The sequence below is a fragment of the Buteo buteo genome, chromosome 19 (assembly GCF_964188355.1).
Source record: "Buteo buteo chromosome 19, bButBut1.hap1.1, whole genome shotgun sequence".
Lineage (NCBI taxonomy): Eukaryota > Metazoa > Chordata > Aves > Accipitriformes > Accipitridae > Buteo > Buteo buteo.
In genome coordinates, this window is record NC_134189.1 from 23,835,454 (window position 1) to 23,862,992 (window position 27,539).

Below are 27,539 nucleotides of genomic sequence, written 5' to 3' on the forward strand. Positions count from 1 at the left end.
ACTCAGAATTAAAGTGGCTTTCATTTTAGGACAGCACATCATCACATTAAGGGAACCTTCATTCTGAATTATTATGTGCGCATTGATTGAATGCAGGTTATCTAAACTACTTTAAAATTACTTCAGATTAACCTTCCCGATTGTGCCTGTGTAGGCAACTACTATGGGGCAAAGCTTTGTGGATATTTTAATACCTTGTAAGAACTTGGGAAACAAAGTCTATGGGTAGATTGCAAAGATCTGAAGTTGCCCCTCACACTGGCTCCCCCAAAACCATCAATATCTTTAAAGTGTTTAGGGTTAATGGAATCTGCAGGAAAAAAAAAAAAAAAAGGTAAGAGAATCAACTGTGTGTCCCTACTTATGTTTTGAGAATAGGCTATCCACATGGCCTCCTGTCAATGTGGGCAGAATAAGATCTGACTGTAGATCTACCCAAAGCAACATATCTGAGTGGCTGAAAGTAAGGGTCAAAAAGAGAAATGAAGCATCTGAAGAGGTACGTATGAAAACTGCATTTCTTGTTAACTGACTGAGCTCAAATGTTGTGACCACATTCAAAATATTGACTGAATTTGGATGAAGGAATGGTCTACTGAAAAACATCAACTGAGTGGAAACATGCTTTTCTGCAGCCTCTGAGAGGCTATGGCAAAGATTTCTTACAGAAAATCTCATTCTCCACTGTGGAGGAACTGAGAGGAATAAAGCAAGTAGTAGCTGTCACTGATAGCCTTATTAGTTACACTTCAGAAATGCATCTTGTCTTCTAGAAAACTGTTTACAGCAATGATTTCTTTATTTGCTCTCATACTGAGCCTTGCACGAGCAGATTCTCAGGTGTGACAGATTGCCTCAGGAGACTACTAATGATATAAAACACATTAGTTTCTAAGTCATGGATGGATGTGCAGCAATAACAGTAAGCCATTTAGGGCAGTTTTGCTAGACATCAAGCAATTTATGTGAAATGAGCTAACAGTTAAAGTAAGTTTCTCAGGAGAGGCAACATATAAAAGTCTAAAGCTGAAGGAGGTGACTCTTGTACCTACCCTTTGGTAGATGGGGTACTGCATGTGATAACTACAGGAGGAACTACAACCAAGTTCCTCCAAACTACCCTGCAATTCAAATTAGGGAAGGTCATAGGCTGGTCCTGAATAAACAGTAGACTTGCAAAACCATAACCAGCTCCCAGATAACCTACTCCATGTGGTAACCCATCACCTTATGATGAGTTGAGTAAGGACACAGTAGAGAACTGAAGCCTGAGTCTTGGTCCTGGCAAAGAACTTTCTCCTTTCTGCTTGCAAATCTGGCATAGGGTCATGGAAAGAATTCAAGAAACTGCCAGGAAGATGGCTTGTACTTCAATAGATGGGAATGTCAAGTGGGAAGAAAGTTAAGGCTAGGTGCTCTGTTTGAAGCAGAGGGAAAAACTAAAGGGAAACATTAAAGCAGGTTTAGTGACACATTCAGCTTTTTTTCTATTTGATGTGGTTTACTGCCCTTAGACCATAAAGGTCTGGTATTTAGGTAGCTGTGAAAAAAAGAAAGAATGAGCTGCTACTATGCTTTCTACCATATTGCAGTAATGCCTGGATGAGCTTAAGTAGTGTGTAAAAAGAAAAGGGGAATTAGATTAAAAAAAAAACCCAAACCCAACCCTAAAACCAACTTGGTGAACTCACAGGTTCGTTGCTGAGCCTGTGTTTGCTCAGGTCACAAATCTCAAAATTCAGAAGAAGGTATCTTTCTCAGCATGACTGCATGCTGAGCTCTATTTGAAATTTAAGTACAGTATTACGGCCAATGTCCATTGGCTACTTATGCCAATCAACATTATGAAAAGAAATGTCAATTGTAATGGCAATGCCAAGATCTTACTGCTGCCTGTTTCAACAGAGATTGGAGATTCCAGCCTATTCTTGCTCATAGTTTACCTCTATTTCTAGGGTAATTCTTGCCTCCTGGATAACTGAAAGTCTTTTTATGGACCGATTTTCCTCTGTAGCAGAATGTCAGAGAGAAATTAGAGCAATACATCAGCCAGGGATTTCCCTGCAAACAGTCGAAGCCAGCTTTCTAACTAGCAGAGGAGCACAGAGCAGCTGACATCAACACAGTGCTGGCATACTGTCCTTGTGTTGCACAATAAATTCTCCTCTGTGGTGGCAGGGAGTAAAGGAGGACGTTGGCTGAGTTATGTTACACCAGGATTGCTTCCACATGGGACATGCATGTCGTGTATTCCTCCTAGCCATGACACTGCCAAGGCTCAAATACCAATTGTAATGGTAAACCGTTCTCGTAAATACAATTCAGAATTTATTCATACTCAGAAACAACTGCTTCCTAGATATCAGGGTGCTGGGCCAGTGCTGACAACTGCTAATTATGCATCTGATTTATGGGAAAAAATATTAGCTGGAATGTTCTAAACCTTGCCAGTCTCAAGTCCTTATGCAAGCTACTGACACATAGAGGCAATCACGTCAGAGAGTTGCAATGGTAGAAATCTTGCTATACAGAGGACAGTTTAACTACTGGTCCTCTTCTGTCTTGGGAACCCCTGAAGTGTACAAAGCTGTGTTTAAAGGATGTGCTGTCCCCCAGATACTGGGAGGGGTGGGAACTCTAGGCAACACTTAGCTACGGCCATGCGATTCCTCTTCTTTTTGAGCAATCTCCTCAAGACAAGGAGATGGGAAGAAGACCAGGGACTTGAGGCTGAGGCAGCCAGTTCTCAGAACTTGTTACAGGTCTGCTCTCCGTAACAGTGGCAGGCATGCAGGAGGCTGAAGGCGTGTGGTTTCTTACCTGGGCTTTCTCCCCGTGAGCCTCATGTACAGGTCGTAGAGTATGGCCGGCGCCTTGTGACTGACAGTTATCCAGTACTGGTTTATCAAGTAGTTGGACGTCAAGTGAGCGTTGGGTGTTCGGAAGGCCTGCTCCAGGGGGTTCCTTTTGAATGTGGATATAACATACTGCTCTGTAAAGGAAAAGGCATTTAACTTAAAATCAGGCACTTAATTTCAGTTGAGTTGGGCACAACCACACCAACATGCTGCAGTAAAGCCCAAGTTACAGCGCTTGACGTGTTTAACCTACAGTTCTGTGAACTATGTAACCAGTGGTTGGATGAGATCATCTCGGGGTCCCTTCTGGCATGAAAATTGATGACTCCATCTATTGCCTATTTGAAACACAATCTGACTTTAGACTTAATAGCAGCAGACAAAAACTTCCTTATCAAAACACCAAAATGTAATGGAGGAAAAGCAGGCAGTTGTATCCCAAAACACTTCAGACCAAGGAACTGCAGTTCTGCTTTCGCCTGCAGTAGATGTAAAAGAAATTGATAAGTGTTAACATATCTTCAGATCACTGAAAGCTAACTTTGATCTGCTAGCATAAGATAAAAATGACATTTCCAATCTCTAGTCAAATTTTCAAAAGGGCTGATGTCAATATTAGTCTGAGTCAGGGACAGGTTGCTTACACACATATGGTGCTGCTTCTAGAAAGACTTCATTATATCTTTTCAAACCACATCTGACCCCCAACACCAAATACCTCAGTCTGTTTTCATAGGAGCTCTGGATGCACTAAAGCATCAAATTGTCTTGCATTCTTAACTTCAAAACTAATGATAGGGTGGTAATCTTTCATCCCCTTTGTACGTTAAGGTACAAAATATGTTGGGTCTGATTCTGAGCTCTTGCAATGGCACAGTGCCACAGAAGTGGCATCTAGATGTGCATATCTGGGGCATTTGCATATTGCAGAGGCTTAATAGAACTGCAGTAGTTGAATATAAGACTATCATCCTAGGGACTGATAAACAGATGGTGCTCCTATTCCTGAGCACCAGCGAGCTCAACGAAGAAGAATATGTGGGCTTTTTTTACTTTTTTAAAAATGAATTTGAGAGTTATGACATCAATCTGTGCTCATATTATAGTCTACTCTCTAAGCTTATGTTACAAATAGAAAATCAGATGAGAATTTGCAAGTCACAAGAAACATCCAGATCATCCTCAGATAAGCAGATTCTAATCATAATATTCAGACAGTATTCTCATGTATCTGTGGTTGGCTCATTACTGCACTTCAAGTAGTGACTTTTGCTGTACTCGTTCTAAGTAACAGCAACTAGAGGAGACTTGTTAGCCACTTAGCTGCTAAGTTTAGACCGCAAAGACTTTTAAAATAATACAATTTAGTTTTAGGGCAAGTTTATTGTTAATTTTTCTGTCCCGTAGGCTGCAAGTTTAATGGCTGAAGATCAGTTCTCCTGAAACTCCTCTTGCATCTAAATAGCTAGAACTGACTGCCACCCTTTCTGTTTCACTTAGCCACACTGCAATGATGTGGTTATCTTGTGGTCACTATGTGGGCTGTGGTACAGAAATCTTATCCTTTGCAGCACGTTCTCTCCAAATGGCAAGGATTAGCAAAGAACTCCTATTTAAACTTCCCCATGTAGTTGTGCCTGTGGTTTTACTGGAGATTTCCAAAGGTGTTTACTCCTGGCAGGGGAGTGACAATAAGCAGTTTGGGATGGGCTACTGGGAAGGAAGCTGCTGTCCTGGCCCAGCTCTTGGCAGAGTTTGCGTCTAAGCAGCGTGTGAGGAGTTTCTTTCCTCTCTGTTAGCAGCATGGCCATTTACTACAATTATACTTCGACAAAGTCATAGCTGGCTTAAACGTAAAGAGATCTGCTCCCAGTTTGGAGAGGGCTGTATACCTGTGCCCATTCAAGCAGCTCATGGATCAGGAGAGCAATCCCATGAACTCTGCTGCTTCTCCCCTTAAGGAAGTTTCTCCAAGAGGCACTTTAAATCCCAGTTTATTTACAAACTCTCATCTGCTTATAAATATTTAAGTTCATTTAGTTACATTTGGTCACTTCATTTCCTAATGGAAACCTATCAGTTTAACTGGAACCCACTGATATTTTGGAATTGTGATAGTTTTGATACTGTCTGCAGCATATATTTATAGCTCTCTTTATTCAAATCCTGATGTTAATATATTGCAGATCTAGTTTTCAACTTTAAACTGGGTGAGGTGGTTTCCCTTTGGAAACACGTACATAAGTCAAGAGCAGACGAGATATCTGCTGAAAACTCAAGAAAAATTCTGAAAGTCAGGAACGAAAGTGGTTTTGTTCTAAAATGCACATAAGGAGGCAGCGAGACCAACTTGAAAGACTTACTGGAAGGAACTCGGGAAAAGACCAGCGTTGCATAACTTGGAACAGTTAATGCTATGTGCATTTGCCTTACAAACCTCCCTTACCCTGCCTTGCACTGACTCAGCACAATTGCTCTGTCTCCTAATTTCTGGAAAGTGTTCAACTTCGCAAGCATAGCAAGTCTTTTACGCTCCAACAGTTTGTTTTGGAGAGAGAGAGACAGAAAGAATCAGACAGACAGACAGGTCAGGCAGGCAGAAAACCCGAACCAGAAGCATATCACCTTTAGGAGCTACTGAAACGGCTTAGCGGGCGGGTGGTCTTTCCCCCCTGACCACAGCACAAAAATGCAGAAGTAAATTCTACAATTCAAAGGCAGATTTAGCAGGGGGAGAATCAGACACCAGTCTCGTCTGGGTAGACTGTCAAGGATAAATTGAAATTAAGTTTTCCCATGCTGAACAACATTTTAAAACCTACTTTAAGGTTTAGTTTTGAGAAGAAATTGCGAAACGTAGTTCGCAAAATCCGACTGGCAAGATTTAGATTGCGGCAAAGCAGAATACACTTCTTCAGATTAATACTCAGTTGTCTGACCACATTATTATAATAGCAGGAAAAATAACAGCAGTAATGGAATGAAGTAAGAAAAAATCCCAAGGCACAGCCTTATTTGGAAAAGAAATAAATCAGTTAAGGTTCCTTTTAACACTAGAGGTTTGTCTGTATGTGGAGATCTGTAGAATAAACTGGTTTGCAATGGATGTTTAAGCATTAAGCTCTTAAGTAGACATATATTTTTCAAATAATTCTCTTCTAGATCTCCTTCTCCCTCCGTCCAAGCTCATCACCTTTGTAGTCAGTATGTCCCCACCTCAGTCACTTCTGTTCCCTACCCAGGGCATCCTTAGCCCACTCCAGTCTCAATTTCTCTATTTGATCTTTCTCTCCTTTCCTCCTCTCCCACCATAAAGTCCCTACTCTGTTGTGTTCACCTCTCGTCCCTACAGCTGGTCCCGGTGTAAGTCTCCCCAGCCAGGTAGTCCAGGTCCTCCCCTCTGCAAACCCCGTGTTTGATTTGCACTAAAACACTCGGTCCCACACCAGATGACTTGTGGGCTGGGACCACCCCGGTCTCTCAGCAGCTTCCAGTCTCGTTCTCACAACCCTCCACCTCAATGACCAGTTACAGACCCTGTGCCAGTCCAGTCTCCCCAAACTCCTTGAACAGACTCTCTTTCCCTCTGCTGATTCCGTGTCCCCTGCATGTTTGCATCAAACAGCTTCTTTCATGCTGGGGAAAAAGAAAAATTCTGAAAAAGGTGAAAAACCGGTGGAGGTAGAGACCTGGCCTCCATAGTTTCAACCTGAAAGGTTAGTAGAGCTAAACACAGTTGGAAACAGGCTTTCAGAAAGAGAGGGTGACAACTCGAGTGACGGATGCTGCCCCATGGGCGAGGGAGGGAACTGGTGGATGAAGTTCAGTCCTTCTCTGCGGGGGCTGGACTACTCAGCGGTAGCTCTTATTTCAGAGAGATCATGGCTCGGAAAGGCCTGTTGAAAGTTCATGCGAAGAGACTGGCTGCCTAGAAGCCAAATAATAGTGAGTAGACAGAGAAAGTAATGTGAGTGGGCTGAGAAAGTCTGTCATCTATATAAAGAAGATTTTAGAATTGTGTGTATTGACCAAAAAGCAATTGGTAGGAGACTGAATTGAGACTTCAAACTGGATGGTCACAGTCATAACATCCTGATGCAATAAACCTTTCCCAAACTAATTTCTTAAACCATGCAACAACTTTACAGGCAAAATTTTGCTCTTCGATACTCCAGCCTAATTGCTGTTCATGAATTTATACCTAATACCGCCCCGCAGCCTGCTGATCTCTGGAAAACTGTGGATACAACATGCAGTAGAAAGAGCTCCACAGTCTCACCCAGGGAGGAAAATCTTGCCTTCAGTCCCATCACACAGCTGAACTGCTTATGCAAGCTTCCGCTGCACTCGGGTGATTTCATTGCTAAATCCACAGTTAAGAGCAAAGTAGCAGAGTAAGATCAGTTACAATGCATTAATACATTGCTGTTTTCATCAGTAAAATTACACTGAAAATGGGTTAAGAAAGGCAAACCTCAGGTAGCAGTGCTACGGTGGCTGTTGCCTGAAGTAGCAGCCTGTGAAGAGCTTTGCATCTACTCCTGTGAAAAGCCACAGAAGATCTGACTTTACACATTATAAAGACTGTCTTGTCTACATTTTCCAACAGTCACCTACGAAGCCTCACCTCTTCTCACGACTGTGGCAAACCACAATGTTAGATCTCTCATTAAAAAAGAATAAAAAAAATAATCAGGAACTTGGTGTGATTTTCTCACTGCTCAGCCAATTGCTGAAACCTCTTCCCTGCCAGATCACTTGATCAAATCTCCTGGTAGGACATTATTAGGATTTTCAGACAAGCCATGCTCTGAAAATGCAATTACGGTCTGATTCTCTGCCGACTTACAGTTTGCCAATTAAATAATGCAAAGACAAATGCAAAGCAAAGGCTGAGAGGTGAAACACTACAGTAGTTATTTGCCAGCATCCTGTATTTAAAGCACAAAGATATGAATTATTGTAGAACAGAAAGTGAATCAGGCCCTGTATATCTGCCCATGAACGTACTGACTGTACGTAGTGTTTCTGCTGCCTGGCTTCAGCGTGAGTTTTCCACTGTAAGGGTGTCAGGATTTGTCTCCCTTTCACCGCTGCCTCAGAAGCACATCCACTTGAAGAAAAATCAGCCACGAAAATAGTTTTAGTTCTTCCATTGACAAAATTCATAACCAAAAGGCAAATTGTTCTTGAAGCACACCTGTCATTTCAAGGTTTGCCTTCTCAGGTCTACACCAATTATTTCTGTTTAGAATTTTCTTCACAGAAAGAGGAAGAAAGGCAATTCTACTTCCTTAATATACTAGTGTCCATTCACTATGAAGGTTCCCCAAGTGATTTCAAAGCACAAAAATCCCCCCCCACAAACTCAGAAAAGGTTCTCAATCAGAAAAGGAAAAGAAATAAGGGGGTGGTTCTCTATTCCTTTTTCCACCACTTTCCACCTCAGTGCAGCAAAGCACGTACTCTGCTGGGTTGTTCCGTGATTACGCCCACAATGAAAACGGAATAGATGCCTTCCTGGGCTGAATGCCCAGCACCAGGAGCTTTTGCTCACAGGACCCTCACCGACTGCAATTGGCCCTCCCACGCGCAGTTTGAATGGCAGATGCTGAATGCCACCCAAATATAGGAAAACACCTTTTTCAAAGCCTGGCCGAGGAATGCTATTGAGGTTTGACACGTTCTAGGTTTAAACTAGACCTTACCCATTTCTCCCCAGAAGAAAGGGTTGATTCCACCTGTTGTGCAGTTGTACACCAACATGTTTTTTGGTCTGGAAAAGAGAAAGAAGTATTATTTTAAGATGTGAAGAAAAGCATTCAAAGCTTTATTAGTGGAGCATGAAAGCTAACAGCCCAAGAAACAATATCAGCTCACAAAAAAATGCAGAAAAGGTAATTTTTCACAAATATGAAAATACAGTATAAAACATGAAATTTTAATACTATTCAGTCAGATTCTGGAGAGCACATGAAGTTAATGGGGTTTAAGGAAAACCATCCATAACTGACTTATCAAAAATTATAAAAACAATAAGGAAAACATGCATACTGACAAGTTTCTGACTATTTTTTTTAATAGTTTCTCTTGCTATACTGTCAATATTTGGCCTAAACCAACCTCAGGGACACACTGTGTGTTTTACAATCATTTACTTAATGGATATAATTTGTCCTACTTTTAAACTCCATTTTTTAGGGTGGCAATTACAAATCAATGCATTTCGACAAAATTCTCATTTTTATATCAAATAATGTTTGGTTGTTATTTGGGCGTGACACTAAACATACATCATACTGGTTTTACTTCTTCCTTTGATACAAAGCAAGAGTTAGTCAAAGAGCTTTTTTGATCTAAGCCTGCCTTGCCAAGGGTGCAAGCGATGCCATTGATACAGCAGTTTTCTTACTCTGCATCAGCAGCTGGAGCCATCTGGCAAAATGCAAAAAGAGGTGAGATCTGGCCTTGAAGAGGGGATGGGAGCTTGGCTGGAGGATACAACATCGCCGTGCTCGTGGGGTGCCTGTGGTGCTCAGAGCCTTTCTCCATGGGAGGAGGCTGCCTATGAGGGACCTTTCTTTTTCAAAGCTCCTATGACCGAAGATACCAGGAGGTAGAACCCCATAACCTGGGATAGGAAATCTCGCACAGTAATACTTGAAAACTGCCGTTGGATAATACACAGTTTTAATGGTGCTTTTTTTAATAATGCTTTGAAGTCATGCCATTTGACTGTATATTACCATTATTATTAATCCCTAGTAGACTTCTAGGAATGGTTAGGACTAAAAGACACATGTCAAACTCTGAATCCATGATCTCCTGTAATTTGAGTTACTGAGTTGAAGTCTGATAGAGTGTTAAACATAAAAATGCACAATAGTGCTTAGTGTGGGAAACACTGCATTACGGAAATCAATATGGCAACTCACTAAGGACTAGATCAGTAACATGTGCCCATATAGAACACTCACCTAGTACTGAGTCACACACACAGAGCCTGACGGAAAGTACACTGAAGTGAAAGCACAGACTTCCACTTACTCCAGTGGGTCAGGCCCGTTAAACACCAAGGAAGAGGATTTCTCCATTTTTCCAGCTTCCAATGAAGAGCCTCTCCCTGTTGATTTTTTTTTTTCCATTCTCCACCCTCCAGCTAAGGCGATGACCTTGGTAGAGTGTAGTGAAGACTGCAATTCTCTGCTAAGTTTTAGAATCTAACTTCCCTCGGTAATATCTCCTTCCCTGAAGGATGCTGACCTTCTAATTAGATGATTTGAAAAAAAAAAAAAAATTAAACCACACGTGCTATTCTTCAAGACAGCACCTAAACCTGAAACTCTCTCAGAGAAATTAGATTTACAGAAGGCTCTGCCTCTTGATTTTTGTACAGATTGGGGTTCTGTCCAGCTAGACAAAGCTTTAAATCAAGTTCTGCAATTGCTCCTTTAGCCTAATAATTATTTGTGTAGGAACCAGATTAAAACCATGTATCTTTTGCCAATGAAACTTAAAAAAAATGGCACGTCTCCTACCATGGCCAGAGCCAGGTAGTCTACCTGTGTGCTGACATACTGCTCATCAGCACGTGTTTGTCTCCTTTTCCAGCTCTATGGACAGGCTGTAGCCCTCTTCATCTGGAGTCTCTCGGGAGTGGGGGTGTGTGTAAAGGGAAGATGTATTTTTTTTCCCTAGACCATGCTGCTTTGCCTGTTGCTGATGGAGAGGGATGAAACTATGAGAAAAAATAAATCTGAAAAGCTGGTGAGCTGCCTTTTATGATCCTTTTAGGGTCTCTGTATTTAGGTTACTGTATGCAGCTCTTCTCCACCCTCAGTTCAGAGGGCTTACTCTGTCTTTCAAAGTGAAATATTTCTGCCTTTTTTTTGCCTGGTATTGATTTCTCAGAGTTGCATAAACCTCCAGAATAATTCACGTGGTTTACTCTGTAGCACTTCCTACCTAATGATTAAAGGTCAGAGCCAGAGGTTCACAGGAAAAGATCTAAAATCCTTAATGTCACTTATACATACCCTTCTTAACAATGCAAAGAATGTGGGTTTTTTAGATCATCTCCCCTATCATATGAGCCCGTAATATATTTACATTGTGCAGTGTTTTCCAAGGAAAACACGCAGACCATTTTCACCAAGAAAACTCTAGAAGCCGCTTGAAAAGCTACTCAGTGTAGCTGCCCGAGAAAGGACACCCAGAAACGGCTGCCGAGAAGCTACAGTAAAGCTCTTGGCCTTCGAAAAAGTGACTTCTGAGAGATTTGTCAGCTGAGCTTACGTTGTACTGAGAAACAGGTCTCACCTGTAGCTTTAGAGATTTCCTAACTCTAAAGCCTGCCTTTATTGCTTCTGCTACACTCTTAGTCCTTGCCAACCTGGGGAAGAAAACATGGACCAGAAAATGACTCGACAAGGCTCTTGCACAGGTTTTCAATTAGCTTTTGGTTCCCTTTAAAGTCCTGGTGCAGGCAGTAAATGCCCGAGTCCGGCGGAGTCAGAAGTCCTTCCCACCTGTGCACAGCAGTGTACCACCCGGCTGCAAGGGTCAGGTTGATGGCAACGTCTACTGGAATCATGTCTGCCACCGCTTCGTTATTGGCAATGACGGTCCGCAGAATCCCTTTGCCCGCCTGTGGGACAAAGGAAAACGGTCACTGACATAATGCCATGGGAAGATTTCGGCGACCTGGATTGAGGACAGACTGTCGTGTTAGCACTCGTCAAGCCTGGCACCTGCTGCAGAAGATGGTTTGGTTTCTGTGAAAACAAAGATGGAACTCGCGTGGATCCCACCGTTCTGCGTTTTCAGAGGAAGTCTAAAACATGGTGATGTCTGTGCTGTGTATAAGAAAAGCTGTGACTCTTAGTTAACTCAATATGAAAGAAATAACTTTTGGAAAGAAATACATTTGAATTTACTGAAGTAAAATTCCCAGTGATACCTGTAGTTACATTTTCTTAACTCACACAGGCAGAGGTCTGAGTGTTTCTCAAAGACGGTAGTCGCTTTGGATATGACACAAATAGGCTTTTTGAAAAGTTTACTCCCTTTCCTTTGGATGTATTCACACCCTCCTCTTTTCCAAAGCTGTGTCTGTTAAGCATAAAGATACAGTTCAGACATGGCCCTTGCCTTGAAGAGCTCGCCACCCAACAAAACTCAGGAAATGAATGAGTGAAAATACAAAGTACTGACAACCAAAGAGAAGAGGTACGCAAGAACAGAAGATTTTCATTTTGCTTTCATTGGAAGTGCATTTGTCAGGGGATCAGGCTCCCCAGAATATATATATTTAATCTGAATGCTTATCAAGGTGTTTCCCTGATGACCAATTAGTCTTTGGAGGTTCCACAGGAAAGACATGGCAACAGATGGCAACAAGGCAGACTGAATCGGAGAGGACAATTCAGCGATGTAGAAACATGGAGGTGAAATGGGGTGAGTGTGTCAGGTATGAGGGCTGAACAGAGCAAATAAAAAAAAGAGACCCCCACTGGCAGAGTCAAGGTTGCAAACAAGTTCTCTAGCATATGGGAAATAAAATGCAATGAATTTGAGTTTGATGTAGAAGCTGAGGACCCAGCTAAAAGGTGGGAGGACAAAAGCACTAGTGAAGCAAGGAAGGAAAAAAGCCCTTATGATTTAGAGCCATACAAAACCAGAGGGAAGGACTGAGTGAAGGGGCAGAGGAATATGCTTTACAGATCCATGAATATTTAAAACTTAGGGCAAAGGAAATGTTATAGCATTTTTTTTTCTTTTCTTCCAACCTGAGACTCCCATTTCGTGATGAACTAGCTCTCCAGCTGTGAAAGATGAAGTTTTACTACAGCAGCCAGACAGAAAGTGCCTAGTTGTGCAAAAAGCCTTGCCTGAAGTCTGGGGAGAAAAAAGATGTGATAAAAAAAAAAGCATTTAAGACTTGACATTAACTTGTATAGCACGTGCCATTGTCTACTGGTCATTGGTGGATTTTAAAGGGACACTGCATCCCCTGTTTGGGAGGTATCTGGGTTTTTTTCTGTTCTGTCTCTCTCCCCCTCTTTTCCCCTTCTTTAATCAGATGGTTTTGTTACATTTCACAGCTTGCAAGTAAGGGAATACCACGTATGACTGATTTAATTTTCATGAGCTCAGACCCCTGAGCAGTCTCATCTCATCCCTGGTGCAGCTGGCAGAAGGATCATAGACAGTCTCAGACGCAGGCGACCGTGAAGCTTCCCCACATGCTTCCATCCTCCCCAAACCCATGGCGCGCAGTTAACTTCTGCTGCCCTAAGCTGAACCTCAGCTGAACCACCGTTGCGCTTAAGACCTTAGAACCTTAACTTGCAACATCACTATGATGGTTTTTTTTGGTTCTTACTACTGTTTTTTTCAAGGGGAAAAAAAAGCAAAAAGAACCAAAGGACGCAATCAAGCTCAGCTATGAATTTTCCACTGCTGCGAACACATGCCCACTAGAGACCACTGTGTGACCAACTATCACATTTTCACAGGTACGCTAAAGACCTTTCTGAGGTCTTCAAAACTAGGAAGTTTGATGGATGTGCTGTAAACATGGCTGTATTCAGAGCAGCATGTGATGGTCGTATACACATGGATGAATTAGACATTTCATGCATTGTGTATTTAGTGAAGACTTCAGGTTTAAGTGTTTTAAGTTACTTTTTACATTGGAAATGGTTCAGTACTTCTTTACCAGGTATGGCTTGATTTCTATTTGGAGTTGCTGACTTTTTTCTCTTTAGTGAAATAGAAGCTACTGCAGCTTGAAGCCTCCAAAATCATTTCCCGGTCAGAGTCTGCTGTTTCTGGACAGCCTCCCACCTGATGTGCTTTGGGACTAGTCGCTGTCCAGAACATGAATTAAACCACAGCTCTGCCTTACAGCTTCACTGCCTTGCAGGGAAGAAGGTCTTTACATGTAATATGGAACAGTGAGACAAAATGCTTCAATTATGGTCCAGCGGAAATGTAATTAATTTCATTTTGTTTTTCAATCAACAAAGCTTCTCCCCACAGCAGCTGGAACAACTGTAGGCAAAAGAAACAGACTATCAAGAATAACTTGGACTCCCATATTTCATGAATATTTAAAAGAACTATATCTATTTGTGGAATGAAATTATCAGACTCAAATAATGCAGTGGTGACCGAGGAAAAAAAAAACCAACAAAACAACTTAGCAAGGTTTGGGCTTCAGATTCTGCCCAGATGATCCCAAAGATCATCTGAACCAAATCTGAATCTAGGGGTTGTTCTCCATATAGGATGAGTTTGGGTTAGAAGTGGTATATGAATATTTTAGTATGTGGGGGGACTTAAAAAAAAAAATACACAAACACCAAAACACTTCCTTTTTGCTTTTCCCATCCTTAATTAAGGCTAATAAAGCTACTTGACTAATAATACACTTTGAAAGACAGTTGGCCGAGACAGCTGGTTGTAATCACGCAACTTCCAGGTAATCAAACTAACCTGTAACCCACATGCTCAAGGGATAATTTTCAAACTACCAAACAGGATTTACCAACGCACCATATCCAAGCACAGTAATTCAAAACACGTATTTATTTCCCCCCCATCACCTCAGAAGACCAAAAGTCTCTTGGGCTCCCCAATAATAAATACCTTTCACTTCCAGAAAACTAGTACCGGTCCAACTAAGTTCAGTAGCAACCGGAGACGGTACAAGACAAATGCTGTCTGTCAACGCTTGGCCATCACCCCTCGCTTCTCCACATCGCAGAGTCTCTGCTCCTGACCGCTGCCAGCCAACACCGCTGGCGGACACGGACAACAGCCCGGCCTCTACACCCTGCACCGATTGTCACTGCTTTTTGTCTTTTTCTTGGTTAAGTCTCGGTACAGATGACGCGAATTTCAGTGTCTCTTTATTTCCTGTATTGAAGAACCTCAGAGCTTCGATCCTGAACCAAAAAATACCATCTCTATTTCAAAACTCTTTCAGTACAGGTCAAAGCTTTTATATAAAAGGGAAGGGAAGTTATTTACTACAGTGACCCTAGAACCTCAAAATCTTTAGTTTCCATAGAGTTAATTTGGAGATAAAGATACAGGTTGGCATCTGTGTGTGAAACCTGGCCCGAGCGAAACCACCATTAGGTTTGTTGTTGCATTCAGTAAGGCTAGAAATTTTTTGCTTTGAAAAATAGAAAATATTAGTTACTGGTATGAGTGGCAAAGGATAAGCATATAAAATATATGCAAGCTCTAGCGTTAAGTTCCTAAAGCAGACACTATTAAAAAAAGACTGATATATGGGCAAAATTTCCAAATACTTAACCATTAGGGGTTTTTAAAGTATTTTTTTACTTGTTATGCTTTTATAAGTATTTTTTTACTTGTTGGCAGATTAAAAGAAAAGAAAAAAAGGAGGGGGAAAATGTTTTTTAAATGACAAAAGATTTGATTGGCATGTTTTTATATGGCTGAAAGCATATGAATTTGGCCTGTGTTTCATAACCTATTGGCACATGATACACATATGACAGCTAGCTGCTGTAATTTGTTACTTAGGTAATTCACTTGTGAGGAATAAAAAGCAATGAAATGGAACTTTTTTTGTGTATTATCTTTCTTGCAAACCAATTCTCGACAAGTTTTTGTGACAGACATCTTTAATGCTCGAAAGTAATCATAAAAAAAAAATCAAAACTCACAGATATCATTACAAAAGTTAGAACCTGTCACATGAAAACGTAAGGAGTGGATCTGCAAAATTAAGGAACTGCAAAACCTTTCTTTATCGTGATGATGACAAGACGTCGTGAAAGAACACAGGAAACAGCGCAAGGTGCTGGAAGTAGAGCAGAGAGGCAGCACAAGCTTTATGAGCAGTCAGCAAGGAGTAAAAGGCTGATAGGTAATTATTTTAAAGAAACTGTGGTATGAATAGGAGCTAATTACACTTTGTGAACACAAATGATGCATTTGGGGGCTTTTGAAGGCCTCTGAAATGTGTAACTGGGGTTTCAGATAAAAGCATTAGCTGGGATATACCCACTAATTTCACTAGTCCTATGGATTCCAGAAGTAACTGTAACAGTTTCTATTTATGTTCTACTTCAGGTATAAATGAGCTTTTTAACAAGATTATATTTGGATTTTATTCTGCTCTCCTAAGACTGTAGACAACTAATCCTTTTATACACTGCATCAGGCTGATTACAATACAGTTTTTACAAAGTAATCAAGTTGGACAAATCATACATGAACAAAAATATCTGCCCATAGCCATACAGCATTATGCAGTGACAAATACACCTAAGGCAGCAATTTTAGTTCAGAAAAAAAAAAGCCAGGAGAAACGGTATGCAACTTTAGTGTCTTCATATGTTAAATTGTAATGATTATTTTCATATTACATGGAATATATTATCAAGTTATTCATTATCTTATGGGTTTGTTCCACACCATTTTGCACAGTATTTATACGAGTATTAAGCAAGAATATAGAGAATTATCCATGTGACTGGTAGACTCTGAATTGATAGTTGCACACATCATTTAGGTGTACTCTGCACATGGAGAAATCCTGTATAAAGCAATGGCAAGAGAGACCCAGAATCTTTGTTATTGTGAAGTGGTCACAAACTATAGCAGTGTACTTAGCAACAAAACATATAAAGATAAATGAAAGGACAAACAATGCTGCCTTGTATTGATGGTATGGTAATCTGGCCCGGAAACTTAAGTTCTGTTATAAGAGTCAAGCTTTGACATCCGTGAATTACCCTAGTTTCAAGGATGCATTTTTTGCCCCTTCTTTGAAAATCTGGCCTAATTTGTCCAAAACTTTAGGGTTTTTAGAGTTTTTAGAAACTACAATTCACTTTTAGTGAACCAGCAACATGACTACTCTTTCAACGTCCTTTTTTGAACACAGCATAAAGAGACAGTCTTCTGGGTCCTACAGGCATCTAGATGTATAGTGAGTGTGTGACATCATTCTAGCAGATTCAGAAAAGTGCTGTGATCCTTTTTTGTACACAATTTCTAAGTGGGGCTGTAGAGGAACTTTAGAGTTGCTATCTTAGTAACTCAAACTCTACTTTAAGGGGAGCTTAAATAGTAACTAGACATACCGCAACAAATATTCCACTTGTCCCGTTGAAGCTGTCAATCCAACCCTGCAAAAAAGAAGAATGATTACTATTTCTTTCAATGACATGTTGCTTACACAGGCTTCAAAATGGTGAAAGGGCTATAATGCTGTGGTATAGACAAAGAAGCAACAAGACACCAGTTAAGACGGATGCCAGCCCATCTGGGACAGCTGCCAGGAAGCTAACCAGTAGGAAATACCTAATTGATTTTAAATAGGGGATGCATTGTATGGTACCTTGTTCTGTCTGCAATTTACCCATCAACAACAGAATCTAATTTTGTTTTTAGAAACCACTGCTTTCCTATAATAACTTGGCTACAGGAGTAGACTCTGGCTTTAAACACCACAGGGTCTTGGTGCTGTCACATTTGCTGAAAACAGCCAGCGTGTTATATACCCTCCAACATACAACATGCAGATGTCACTGAGACCGATTTGATTACTCCAGCTAATTTCTAAGGCAAGGAAGAAAAATAATAAAAGCCACTGCACTTTTGAATCCCATCCTACTTCAGGTCAGGGAAACTGCCACTTATGGGAGCCGGGAGCTAAGAGCAGTGATGAGCTGTCTGACCCAAACCAGGTTATGACACCTAACAGCGTTTGCTCTGTCTTTCCAAGATGGGGAGCTTGGCCCAGAGCCTCGCTATATCTCAGACATCTTTGGCATGCTTTGAGCTGCATGAAAGCCAAAGGTGACTTTAGGTTGCCTTTCCAATTTGGCTGCAAAGTTAGGGCACATTATTCTTACCAGTATATTTAGCTTAGTGAATTATTTCAGACCGAAAGTACAGTTGCATTTAATTACTCTGTGGCTGACATTTGTATCTGCAACAGGCCCATAAAAGTGTGAATCCAGTGAATTCAACAGCTACCAACATCAGAGAGATACTAGGTAACTGCATATGACATTATCAAATGCTTTCAAGGACCACGTGAGGTCTAGGGTGCTCATCAGGACCTCATTAAAATAGGCTGACTAGACCATGGAAAGACTCAAACCAGAATGCATCAGGACTATGACTGACCCTCACATCTCATGTTTCCCCAGCTAGTACAGAAACTCCCCTGTGTGTCTGTCCAGGCACAATCCTCTGCGAGTAAGACCATCAGTTGCAAGTCCAGCATTTTGCACCATTATTATCCCAGCTCTCGTTATTATTGCTTAAATGTGTTCTTTTCCCTTGGAGACAAGAGTCTTTACTAAAAATGCTGAAGAAGGCTTGCTGTTCTACTCCAGCACAGGTCCTCCATCTCTTCCACACACTTTCCTATCAACTGGAGTACCTGTTTCTCAAGCAGACACTACTACAAGTAGGGAGAGATTCCTGCAGTTACAGTTGTATCAAAGGGCTCCCAGTAGGGAATTGCTATGTATTCATGCTTACTGGGAAAGGCTCATGCCAGCTAGCTCCCACGATGGATGGCCTGATGATAGCAATGTTCAAGTTTCCTTTCTCTTGCTGAATCAGGTATTCTGACAAGGCTTTGGTGTAGGTGTAAGTGTTGGGCCAGTCCCCAAGCAGCTTGGGTGTGATGTCTTGAATGATAGATTCATCCAACCACCTACAGGAAACAAGGAGAACATCATTATCCACCATACAGAGAGAAAAGACTGAGGCAAAAAAGACCAGTGAGACAGGAATCCTCACCTGAAACAAAGGGTAAGCAAGCCAAAGCCATTTAAGACAAAGCCAGGAGCAACTGGTTTGGATTTATAACAACTCTGCAGGAGAAAGGTTACTTTTGTCTTCAAAGTGCAAAATAACCCTGGTAAGCTTCATGCTACCATGTCCAGCTCAACTTCAGGTATCTATACAATCTCATTTTAAAGCAATCTCTCGTGTACTTCATGCTTCACTGCAATCTGTAACCTAAATATAGCCACGGTCTACAGATTGATGGAGCTTTCCAACCTAGCACTCTCACTAGGTAGCACTTATCCTTAGCCAAAACAGTCCCTATATACTCCCAAGTACACTTCAGGAGATTCTTGGTAACCTTGAGTTACTGAGTTGAGTAGCAGTATGAAGGTCTCAAAAGCTAGAGCAACATACTACAGGGATATTATTCCAGTAGCACTATTTACAGTGTTTGGTGTTCCTTCCTACAGGTTTTCCATGGGCTTTTCCACAAAGGAAATTAGGAAACTGTCAGTGCTAGCTGCTTAAAAAAAACCCAAAACCCACAAACAAAGAAAAAAAACCCCACTGAGGTTGGTTTTTTTTTGTTTGGTTGGTTTTTTTGGTTTTTTTTTAAGGTATTCAGGTATCTAATCCTTCAGAAGTAGTTATGCATATACCTTTAAAAAAGTGGCCCTTACCACCGCGGTGCTGCAGCGAGGACCTAAGACTCAAAGGCTCTTCCCTGGCACACCATCAAGACTTTACTGGTCCTGCCAGCGTTTGGGTCTAAAGGACAGGAACTGGCTGTACTTCCAGAGCCCTTGCACACCACTGCCAATCCCAACAGGCTTTCAGCAGTCTGCTTTTACACCACAGAGTCAAAGATTAACTCGTATAATCCAATTTGTAATTAAGTCAATGGACTTACAGTTCAGACTGAATGGGTGCACTTTTCCCAGGGGCACTGCAAGGACACCGTTTCCTGCGGATCCTCACTTCACCCCTCCTTATCTTGAATTTCAGAAACAGGTGGAGGTCAAGGGGAGAGGAATAAGGCGGAAACGGTCACACCTAGAGAATTACTTGATCACATCAACTTAAATGTGCAAACACCTGATGGCTCAGGTGGCACACTTCTTTTCAGATGGCTCTCATTAGACACAGGTGGAAATATTACAGGAAAACTGTTCTGTGAGAAAACACTGATTCACTGCAACTGCAAAACAGTTTGCAGGGGAGGGCTGAATTCAGTGAATTTCAGTTTTGGAATGAGTTAAAAAGAATCTGACAATAAAAAGTATATAGAATTTTTTTTAAATAAAAAAAGCCTTATAGAGGCACAAATACTTTCCTTTGCAACTCTGGTCCCATGCTTTAGAAACAAGGCAGAAAAATTGTTTAAGCATAAAATACGAAGCTGAACTATGCAGAGGCTATAAGCAGCACACAATATTGACTTAATTTACAAAGCCTGTTTAGGCAGTCATTGAACCCAGCCTCCTCAGGGTCTCAGCTAAATTGCCTTTGTTTGAATCTGTTGAGTAATTAATTACCAGCCTACCAAAAGGAGATGTCTATTTCTGCAGAGCCTGGAGGAAGACTAGGTTCATTTGGGAACTCAGATTAAGCTGCATGCAAGTCTTTTTCCCCTTCTCTTTTTTTTTTTCGCTTTTATTTAAATAACAGGGGCTTACAGGTTAGCATTCTCACAAAGCAAAGACGAGTGTAGAAGTACAAGGAGAAGCAATTTCCCCTTGCCCTCATCCTTCCAAACAGGCCTCTGCCTTACTTTAAGTGGTCATCAAGGGGACGACGCTCCTGCCTGTCTCAAGGGGACCATCCTACCAGGTGATTTGATCTACCAGCATTACCATCACGGGAGCGCTGAGCTGACAGTTCAGCGAGGCGAACCGTTCCTACCCCTCTGTGACCTACTTTGAAGATTTTGAAATGCTAAATCACAAAGCCATTGCTTTTGCTCACTGCTGCAAGTGCCCCGTAGCAACAAGAGATGCAAATTAAACAATTAGTATCCTCTTCTTTCACCACGTATACGCACCAAATTACTCTGCCATAGGAAAACATAACTTTCTGTGTTAATCACCTTGCATTAATAAGACACTCTCTTTCTTGTAAGTGATGACGGATCCACATTTTCTGCAATAATGAAAACAGTTCTGCTTCAGCCCACACTTCACTGTGCACTGTGTTCCTTACCTCAGCACACCCTTCAAAGCTGATTTCCCTCAGCTTTAGATTAAGGCAAACCTTGCATGATGTGGCAGATTATATGTTTCCTCTAGTGGCCTGGCAGCACTTAGAAGTGTGACTTTTGGTTTACACAGATTAAGCCTAAGGCTTTACTTGCAGTTTAAAAATCAAAATACGGGAAAGCAGGGATATAATAGGAGAATAAGAACAGAAAAAGAAACAGCTGGGACTCCTACTTGGGATTTCAGCTGAATAAAGAATCATAAGCATATATCAAGTGCATGGCCACAAGCATCATTAAACGGATCTGTTATTGCATCCAGTTGTGTGATCGCACCTCTTAATGCACTTGCAGAAGAGCACTTTAAGACAAGGGTTGTTTGTGAAGGGAAGCTTTTGCAGCTGGGTGATGCAAAACACGACCTCTATTTCTTCCCCCTTTTTGAAGGGAGTTTGTCTTTCCTTGTCTGCTTTTTTTCCTCCCCTGCTTTTTGAAGGTAACATTCTGATATCTGTTAACCTCCTTTCTCTGAAACCTTCTTCCACTTTCATGGTGAATAATAAAAGAGGCATCTCTCCCATTTCCCTCCAACCCTGCTTTGTCTTCTCTCTCTCCCTCCCTCCAAGTAATCCCCTGCCCTTCACAGTCTCTCAGAGTTTTCTCTATCCCATTCCGCCTATGTCACATCCTCCCAACATCCCAGAGACTTTCCCATCCTGCTCCTTCATACACTCTACAACCTCATGCATCTCTTTCATATATTGCCTTTGATTTGCAGAACACCTTCCAAACCAATTACCCTGGAGCCCGTGATTTTCAACAACGCCACCTGATTTCAATGCCTTTGAAAGCAGTGGTTGTCTTTGCTGTGAGCAATTATAATGCTACCTGCAAACACTGTAGAGAAATAGATGCCGTCCTAGTTGAGGGCACACTGTCATTTCTGTCTCACTAAAAGTACTGGAAGGTGGTGAGCTTCTGGAGTATAGTAAAACAAATTGAAAAATCTAGTAAAAAACCAAGAAAACCCATCTCTAATTATGTGGCTAAGAAAAAACCAACCAAACATACTACCAAGATAAACACATGAAAGAACACATCTGAAAGCCAATCCTTTGTCACTCAACCATTCTTTCAAACATCATCCTCTCTGCTGCACACGCAAACTATGATAAATGAATTCTTAGGGTCTTACATGGAGCAGCTGAAGTAGCAACCTCTGGGGCAGCCAGGCACTTCTGTGTGTTTCCGATTAGCATTTAGTCCTTTGCTGGAGTCTTTTTTAACTGAGCCGTCATCACGAATTGTTTCCAAAGTTGCAAGTGATGGTAAGCTTTCTGGGGCAGTGAAATGTAATATTGATAGCGATGAACGCCAAAGGACATTGTAAAACTGAGTCAGTGGGCAAAAAGGTGGCAGATTAGCTTCACTGTAAGTAAAAGTAAGGTAATGCATTCAGGGAAAAGCAGTCTAAACTGGTCTTAGAGGTTGCTGAACCCAGAACTGGCAGCCGCAGTGCAGCAAGAGCTCTTGGAAGCACAGCTGACAGCTCTATGAAATCTCCAGGTCGTTGAGTAGCAGCAGACAAAAAAGTCAAGGAAATGTTGGACATCATCACGTACTGAGAACAAGACCAATGGTGTCGCTCTGAAGCTATTTTAATAAAACTTTAGCGTGACTGCACCTTGAGTGCTGCATGCAGTTCTGTTTGGCCCCTGCACCTCAAGGAGGGAGTGGAGTTAAAAAAAGGCAGAGAGGAAGGGCAACTAAAATCATCATGGAGACAGATCAGTTGGCATATGAGGAGCCAGGAAAAATGCTGGGACTCTTCAGGCTGCAGAAGAGAAGGTCCAGGGTGAATGCAAGACAGATTTGCAGAGGTAGTGAATAGGGCAAATCCTGCAGATACTGCAATGCTGCAACGATGGGACATGCAATGGAACTCTTAGCATGACAGCTTGAAACAGGTAAAAGAAAGCTCACCTTTATGCAGCAGTTAGTAAATGTCTAGAACTTGCTGCCACAGGGGGTTTGCAGAAGCAGAGTACCAGAAAGTTCAAAAAGGGATTAAACAAATAAATGGATTAAAATAATGGGACAAAAAATAATAGGATGTAACACCCCTCATACTACAGTTATGGTTTCTGGGACGCTACAATGGGAACGGGTTGCAAAAAGTATCCAGGCCTGTGTAGTCACCCTAAACAGCATCTGCCAGTGCCACTGTTGAGGGCAAGATATTGGGGCACGCAGCCCATCGCCCTAATGCACTAGGGCATTTCTTATGTTTTTATCACGCTCCACTTCCTGAATAAACAATAAATGATAGATGACTACTTGCTGGAAGTAAACATATCCAAGAATATGGGCTACTGGAAAAATTAAAAAAAGAAAACACTGATTTGTGCTAAATTTCTGGAGTAGTTCTTAGTCGAATTATTTTTTTTTTTGCAAACAGTTTTTTTTTATATAGAACCTCAGTGGTTCTCCTGCTGGACAATAATTCATCTCATCTCCTATTACCCTAAATCAAGGAGAAGAAAGACTTTATACCAGCTCTTTGGGTTACTAGTTCACAGGTCAGTTGCTTATATCACACAAATGGAATACCACTAGAAAATAAGTGAAAACAAAGTTACAGCTGTGGGAAAATTCTTCTAAGGGGAAGGTGTCCTGGGGCCTTTATCAGGAGATTTTGTTATTCTTTCTAATTATTCTTCATTTTTGTAAATTCAGTTAAACAAGCCTTTTTGTTGTTCCCTCACAGTCCTGGAGTCTCACACTGAACTCTTTCTAAACCAGCCTGTTTCTGAATCATCCCCTTATAACTCTGGTTTAATACCACAGGGTTGTTGAAATAAGTGGAAACAACGCTGGGAAGCTCAAGAGATAAAGAAATGAATATAAGGTATATGAAAAATTTCAGGTCTTACTAAGGTAGCGACAGAGCTAAATCTTACAGAAAGAAGCATCACAACTCCATTCCTGATAGCAAACGCACTCATGCATAACTTCTTCAATGCTGGACTCTCATGAAATCACAGTCTTTTTTAAAATGGTGCGTGGAAAAATTTAGAGGTAGCTGAAACAACAGGGTTCCTAGGTGTGTTTTATGCTATTTTCTAATACTGTTGTATTTGGAAAAGTATTGTTAAGCTCATCCAACTGTTTACAAAGCATGACTTCAGCAGCTCCCCAGATAAAAAGGCTCCAAAACAGAGTATTTCTTCCATTTTCAAAAAACCTCAGTAAAGCTACTTTCAAAAGAATATCTAGAAAGGACAGACTTACTGAATGGCATTCTGTGGAAAGTACCCCTCAAAACCACCTAAAACGAGAGCTCTCTCTCCCCTTGGTCTCACTGTTATTATGGCCAGCATTTCTTGCTGGCACGGTGCCTACAGACGAGCCCATACAGCGGCAACAGCGACAACGAACAGAAATCCCACAGCAAAGGTTATACGAACGGGTCTTCAGCGGAATGAAGGAAAAACCAATGTCAGAAGAGACGACGCGGCTCCTACTTACTCTACTAAATCAAAGAGCTTCTTGGGTTCAGCTGGGGGTGGGTAGATGACCTCATCTATGCATTTTCGGACACAGTTTGCATAGGCGGTGGAGATGTGGATGAAGGCCTCGAGGTTCTGCATCTGCCGGGCCAGCTCTAGGAGCCGTTGCGTGCCCATCGCGTTCAGTTGCAGGGCATGTCTAAAAAGGGCAGGGGAGAGAAACAAAATGCATTTCACTGGAAAGAATATATCAAAGCTGAGCATTATCTAAACCCCAAATAATGAAAAAGCGAGTAAGGGAAGGGAACGGGTCGCAGCAGAGTGGCAAGCTTCAATGAAATGCAAGGGCTATACTAGCTTTCACAGCAATGCTGTTGGATTTGCTGTTCTGGCCACAGAATGTCTCTCAAATATTTTCACTTAGTTCAAAGGATCAGAGGTAACAGTTCACTAACATCTCTACATCTGACATATTTGCCACCCCTTCCTGGAACAAATATTTCCAACGCACACGACCATTGAGCCATTATGGTTCCCGTGGTACCTGTTCAACTTTCTCCTTAAGGTACCACTGCTGAACCAGACAAACATGTGGTGTCAGTAAGCAGCAAAGGGTCCTTGGGCCCAGAAAAACAGATTCATGCTGAAAGAAGACACAACTAGATGTAACAGCTTAAATTCTCAAGGAGTGGAGAACTGATAGGCATAAGAGGAGAAGAGTCCTGGTTAGCAAGGTTGACCTTGAAGCACCCAGCGTAGCTAGAAGTTGTCCTAGAGACTATCTGCAATGGATCTCAGTGAACAGACGTTCAACTTTGTTGCACGCTTTGTACTGGAAGAAAGACACTTTCCTGCACAAAACGGAGAAGGCTAAGGAATATGCAATCTGTTCAGGCCAGGAGCAGGAGCTTTCAACAACACGTACAAGATTATGAATAATGCTATCAAGTACAGTGTACACTAAAGAAATTAATTACACTAACATTGAAGAGAAATTGTAAATAGTCCAGATGAATGAAAACAGAAGCTGAGAGTTAACGTTTGGGTCACAATATCTAAAGACAGAGATACTTTTATTTTTTAGCATGCTGCTATTGAAGAACAGCATTTTCTATAGGTTTCTATTTCCTCCTGCCCTTCTAGCAGGATGAATACTTCTACTTTAGCTACCCTTCATATGAAAATTACTTTTCTGTGTACATTTCTATTCAGTTATATCCCTCCTGAGAGGGGGTGAACAGAATTGTGCTCAGAATACGGGCCCAGCATGGATTTCTGTTGAGATGTTCAGAGTTCCTTTAGTCTTCTAGGGGAATATCATCTAACACTGGTGATTTGTTACTCTTTATTTTTTCTATTTATATTAAAACTGCATCTACTAATATTTCAATACAACACAGTTTCTCAGATTTCTGCCCTCAAGAGTTCCATCTGGAGAATTCCCTAAATGTACTGCATGTTGATGCAATAATTCATTTAGTTTCTCTGTTGCTGCTTTTCTAGTATCTCAATAGCACTCCTTTTGCACCTCCCTTATCTATCTGTTCTAGGTATTCTGTGGTAGACTTTGGACTTCTGCTGTATTTAAAAATATTTTTTTTTGTGTGTGTCATTAGCAATTGAGCAGCAATATTGTGCTTTCACATTTAACTTGCTAAAACTTTTACCCATATGATGTATTTTATTATTCCAACAGGAATAATTTGATTTTAACAACTTCTCGTATTTTGCCGTTTAATCATACTGGATTTTCCTTGTTCTGTTAGAGAGATTTTGACAGATCACATGCAATCAACCTTTAAATAGTTTCTACACTGCCTGCAAGCAGATGACCATTTTAACTTTTTCTTTTAACTTCTTTCTAGCTATCCTCCGTATTAAAAACAGAGTTTCCCTTTGATGTTACATGCCACTGCTACCTATTTTTATTGCATGTTCATTCATGTATTGATTTAAGAACATTTATGGCTATTAATGCAGTGCAGTGCTTTGCTACTTGTATCTTGAGCCAGGTGCTACACATGGCTCAAGATTAAATCAAGAGCTGCTTCCTTTCTGGTGGGTTCTCTAATTAGTTGTTGCAAAAAGCAATTATTTATGGTGGACACAGGGGATATGTATTTACCCTATGTTTGAGCAAATGAAGACTGATATTAATAATTTTGTTTTCTACTCTCACAGCTTTAGTGTTTTTCAAAAAACTGTGAAGATCCAGATCATCCACCTCAGTTTGTTGACTTTTACGATTCTCATAGAAACACTTACACGTCTCATCTTGGTTTAGTGGCTTTTTTCTGCTGTTCTTTCTTAATGGAAAGCCTGCCTGGACAGGCACTCCCAAGGGAGCTCCTTCAGAAACCGAGCATTTATTGTAAACAGTTAATTACAGCGAGTGTAGGGTATTTTAAAGCTTGTGATAGGCTATTTTCTTAAACAACATCTCATTTCCCTCTTCAGTTTCTTGGTGACAAAGGCCATTAACACTAGCTTTAGAGACAGACACAACATAGTTTCACTTCAAGCTGTCTCCAGCTAGTTCTGCCAAAACATCTCCCTCTTGACCTCAAATGCACTTTTCCCTATCCCACTTTTAGGTCATACTTAACTCCCTTGCTATATTACAACCCAAGCTTGCAGTACTTCCTTCTGTTCCCATGGAAATCTGCCAAGATACTTCACTTTTGACGTGCATATGCACATGACATTTTCAGAGCATTCACACCGCACATTCAGCGCAGAACCACATGTAGCATGAAAACATAAGTGGAGAATTAGTACTGCAGCTCTACGAGAGATGCGCTGAATGGTGTGTTACGGGTTATCGTGCATTCTGAATCATGCTTAGCAAATAGAGAAAGCAGGACATACTTCAGGGGTTCATCAAAGCGAACTGTTGCTGCACAGTGGAAGACAATATTGACCCGGGTCAGAAGCTCCTCCTCATCTTCAGCACTGATGGCCAGCTTGGGCTGAGTGAGTTCAGCATTAATAGGCTTAATCTTCTCGTGGAAATTAGGGCAATCTTCTCGGACCCTGTCAAAGACCTTGAAGCACAAACAGAGAGAGATCAGGTACAGAATTAGGCTCCTGAGATCACTTCGATTAGTAGCCGGTCTGATTACATCAATCAATGAAATTGGCACAACGGAGAATGCCTGGTTCTTTCAGAGGGAGGACACAGGT

The 27,539-nt window shown here is 41.3% G+C and overlaps 1 protein-coding gene across 6 annotated transcripts in view; it reads right to left on the reverse strand.

The window, feature by feature from the left end:
* The window catches only part of FAR2 (fatty acyl-CoA reductase 2), a 149,214-nt gene that overhangs the window by 11,108 nt on the left and 110,567 nt on the right, over nt 1-27,539 (reverse strand). For all 6 annotated transcript variants that reach the window (XM_075051684.1, XM_075051686.1, XM_075051687.1 and 3 more), the window contains 7 exons: nt 27,225-27,400; nt 24,376-24,555; nt 18,399-18,576; nt 16,988-17,032; nt 11,387-11,505; nt 8,567-8,634; nt 2,821-2,992 (listed from right to left, as the gene is read on the reverse strand). In XM_075051684.1, the coding sequence (XP_074907785.1) occupies nt 2,821-2,992; nt 8,567-8,634; nt 11,387-11,505; nt 16,988-17,032; nt 18,399-18,576; nt 24,376-24,555; nt 27,225-27,400 (938 nt within the window). The remainder of the gene's footprint in view (nt 1-2,820; nt 2,993-8,566; nt 8,635-11,386; nt 11,506-16,987; nt 17,033-18,398; nt 18,577-24,375; nt 24,556-27,224; nt 27,401-27,539) is intronic.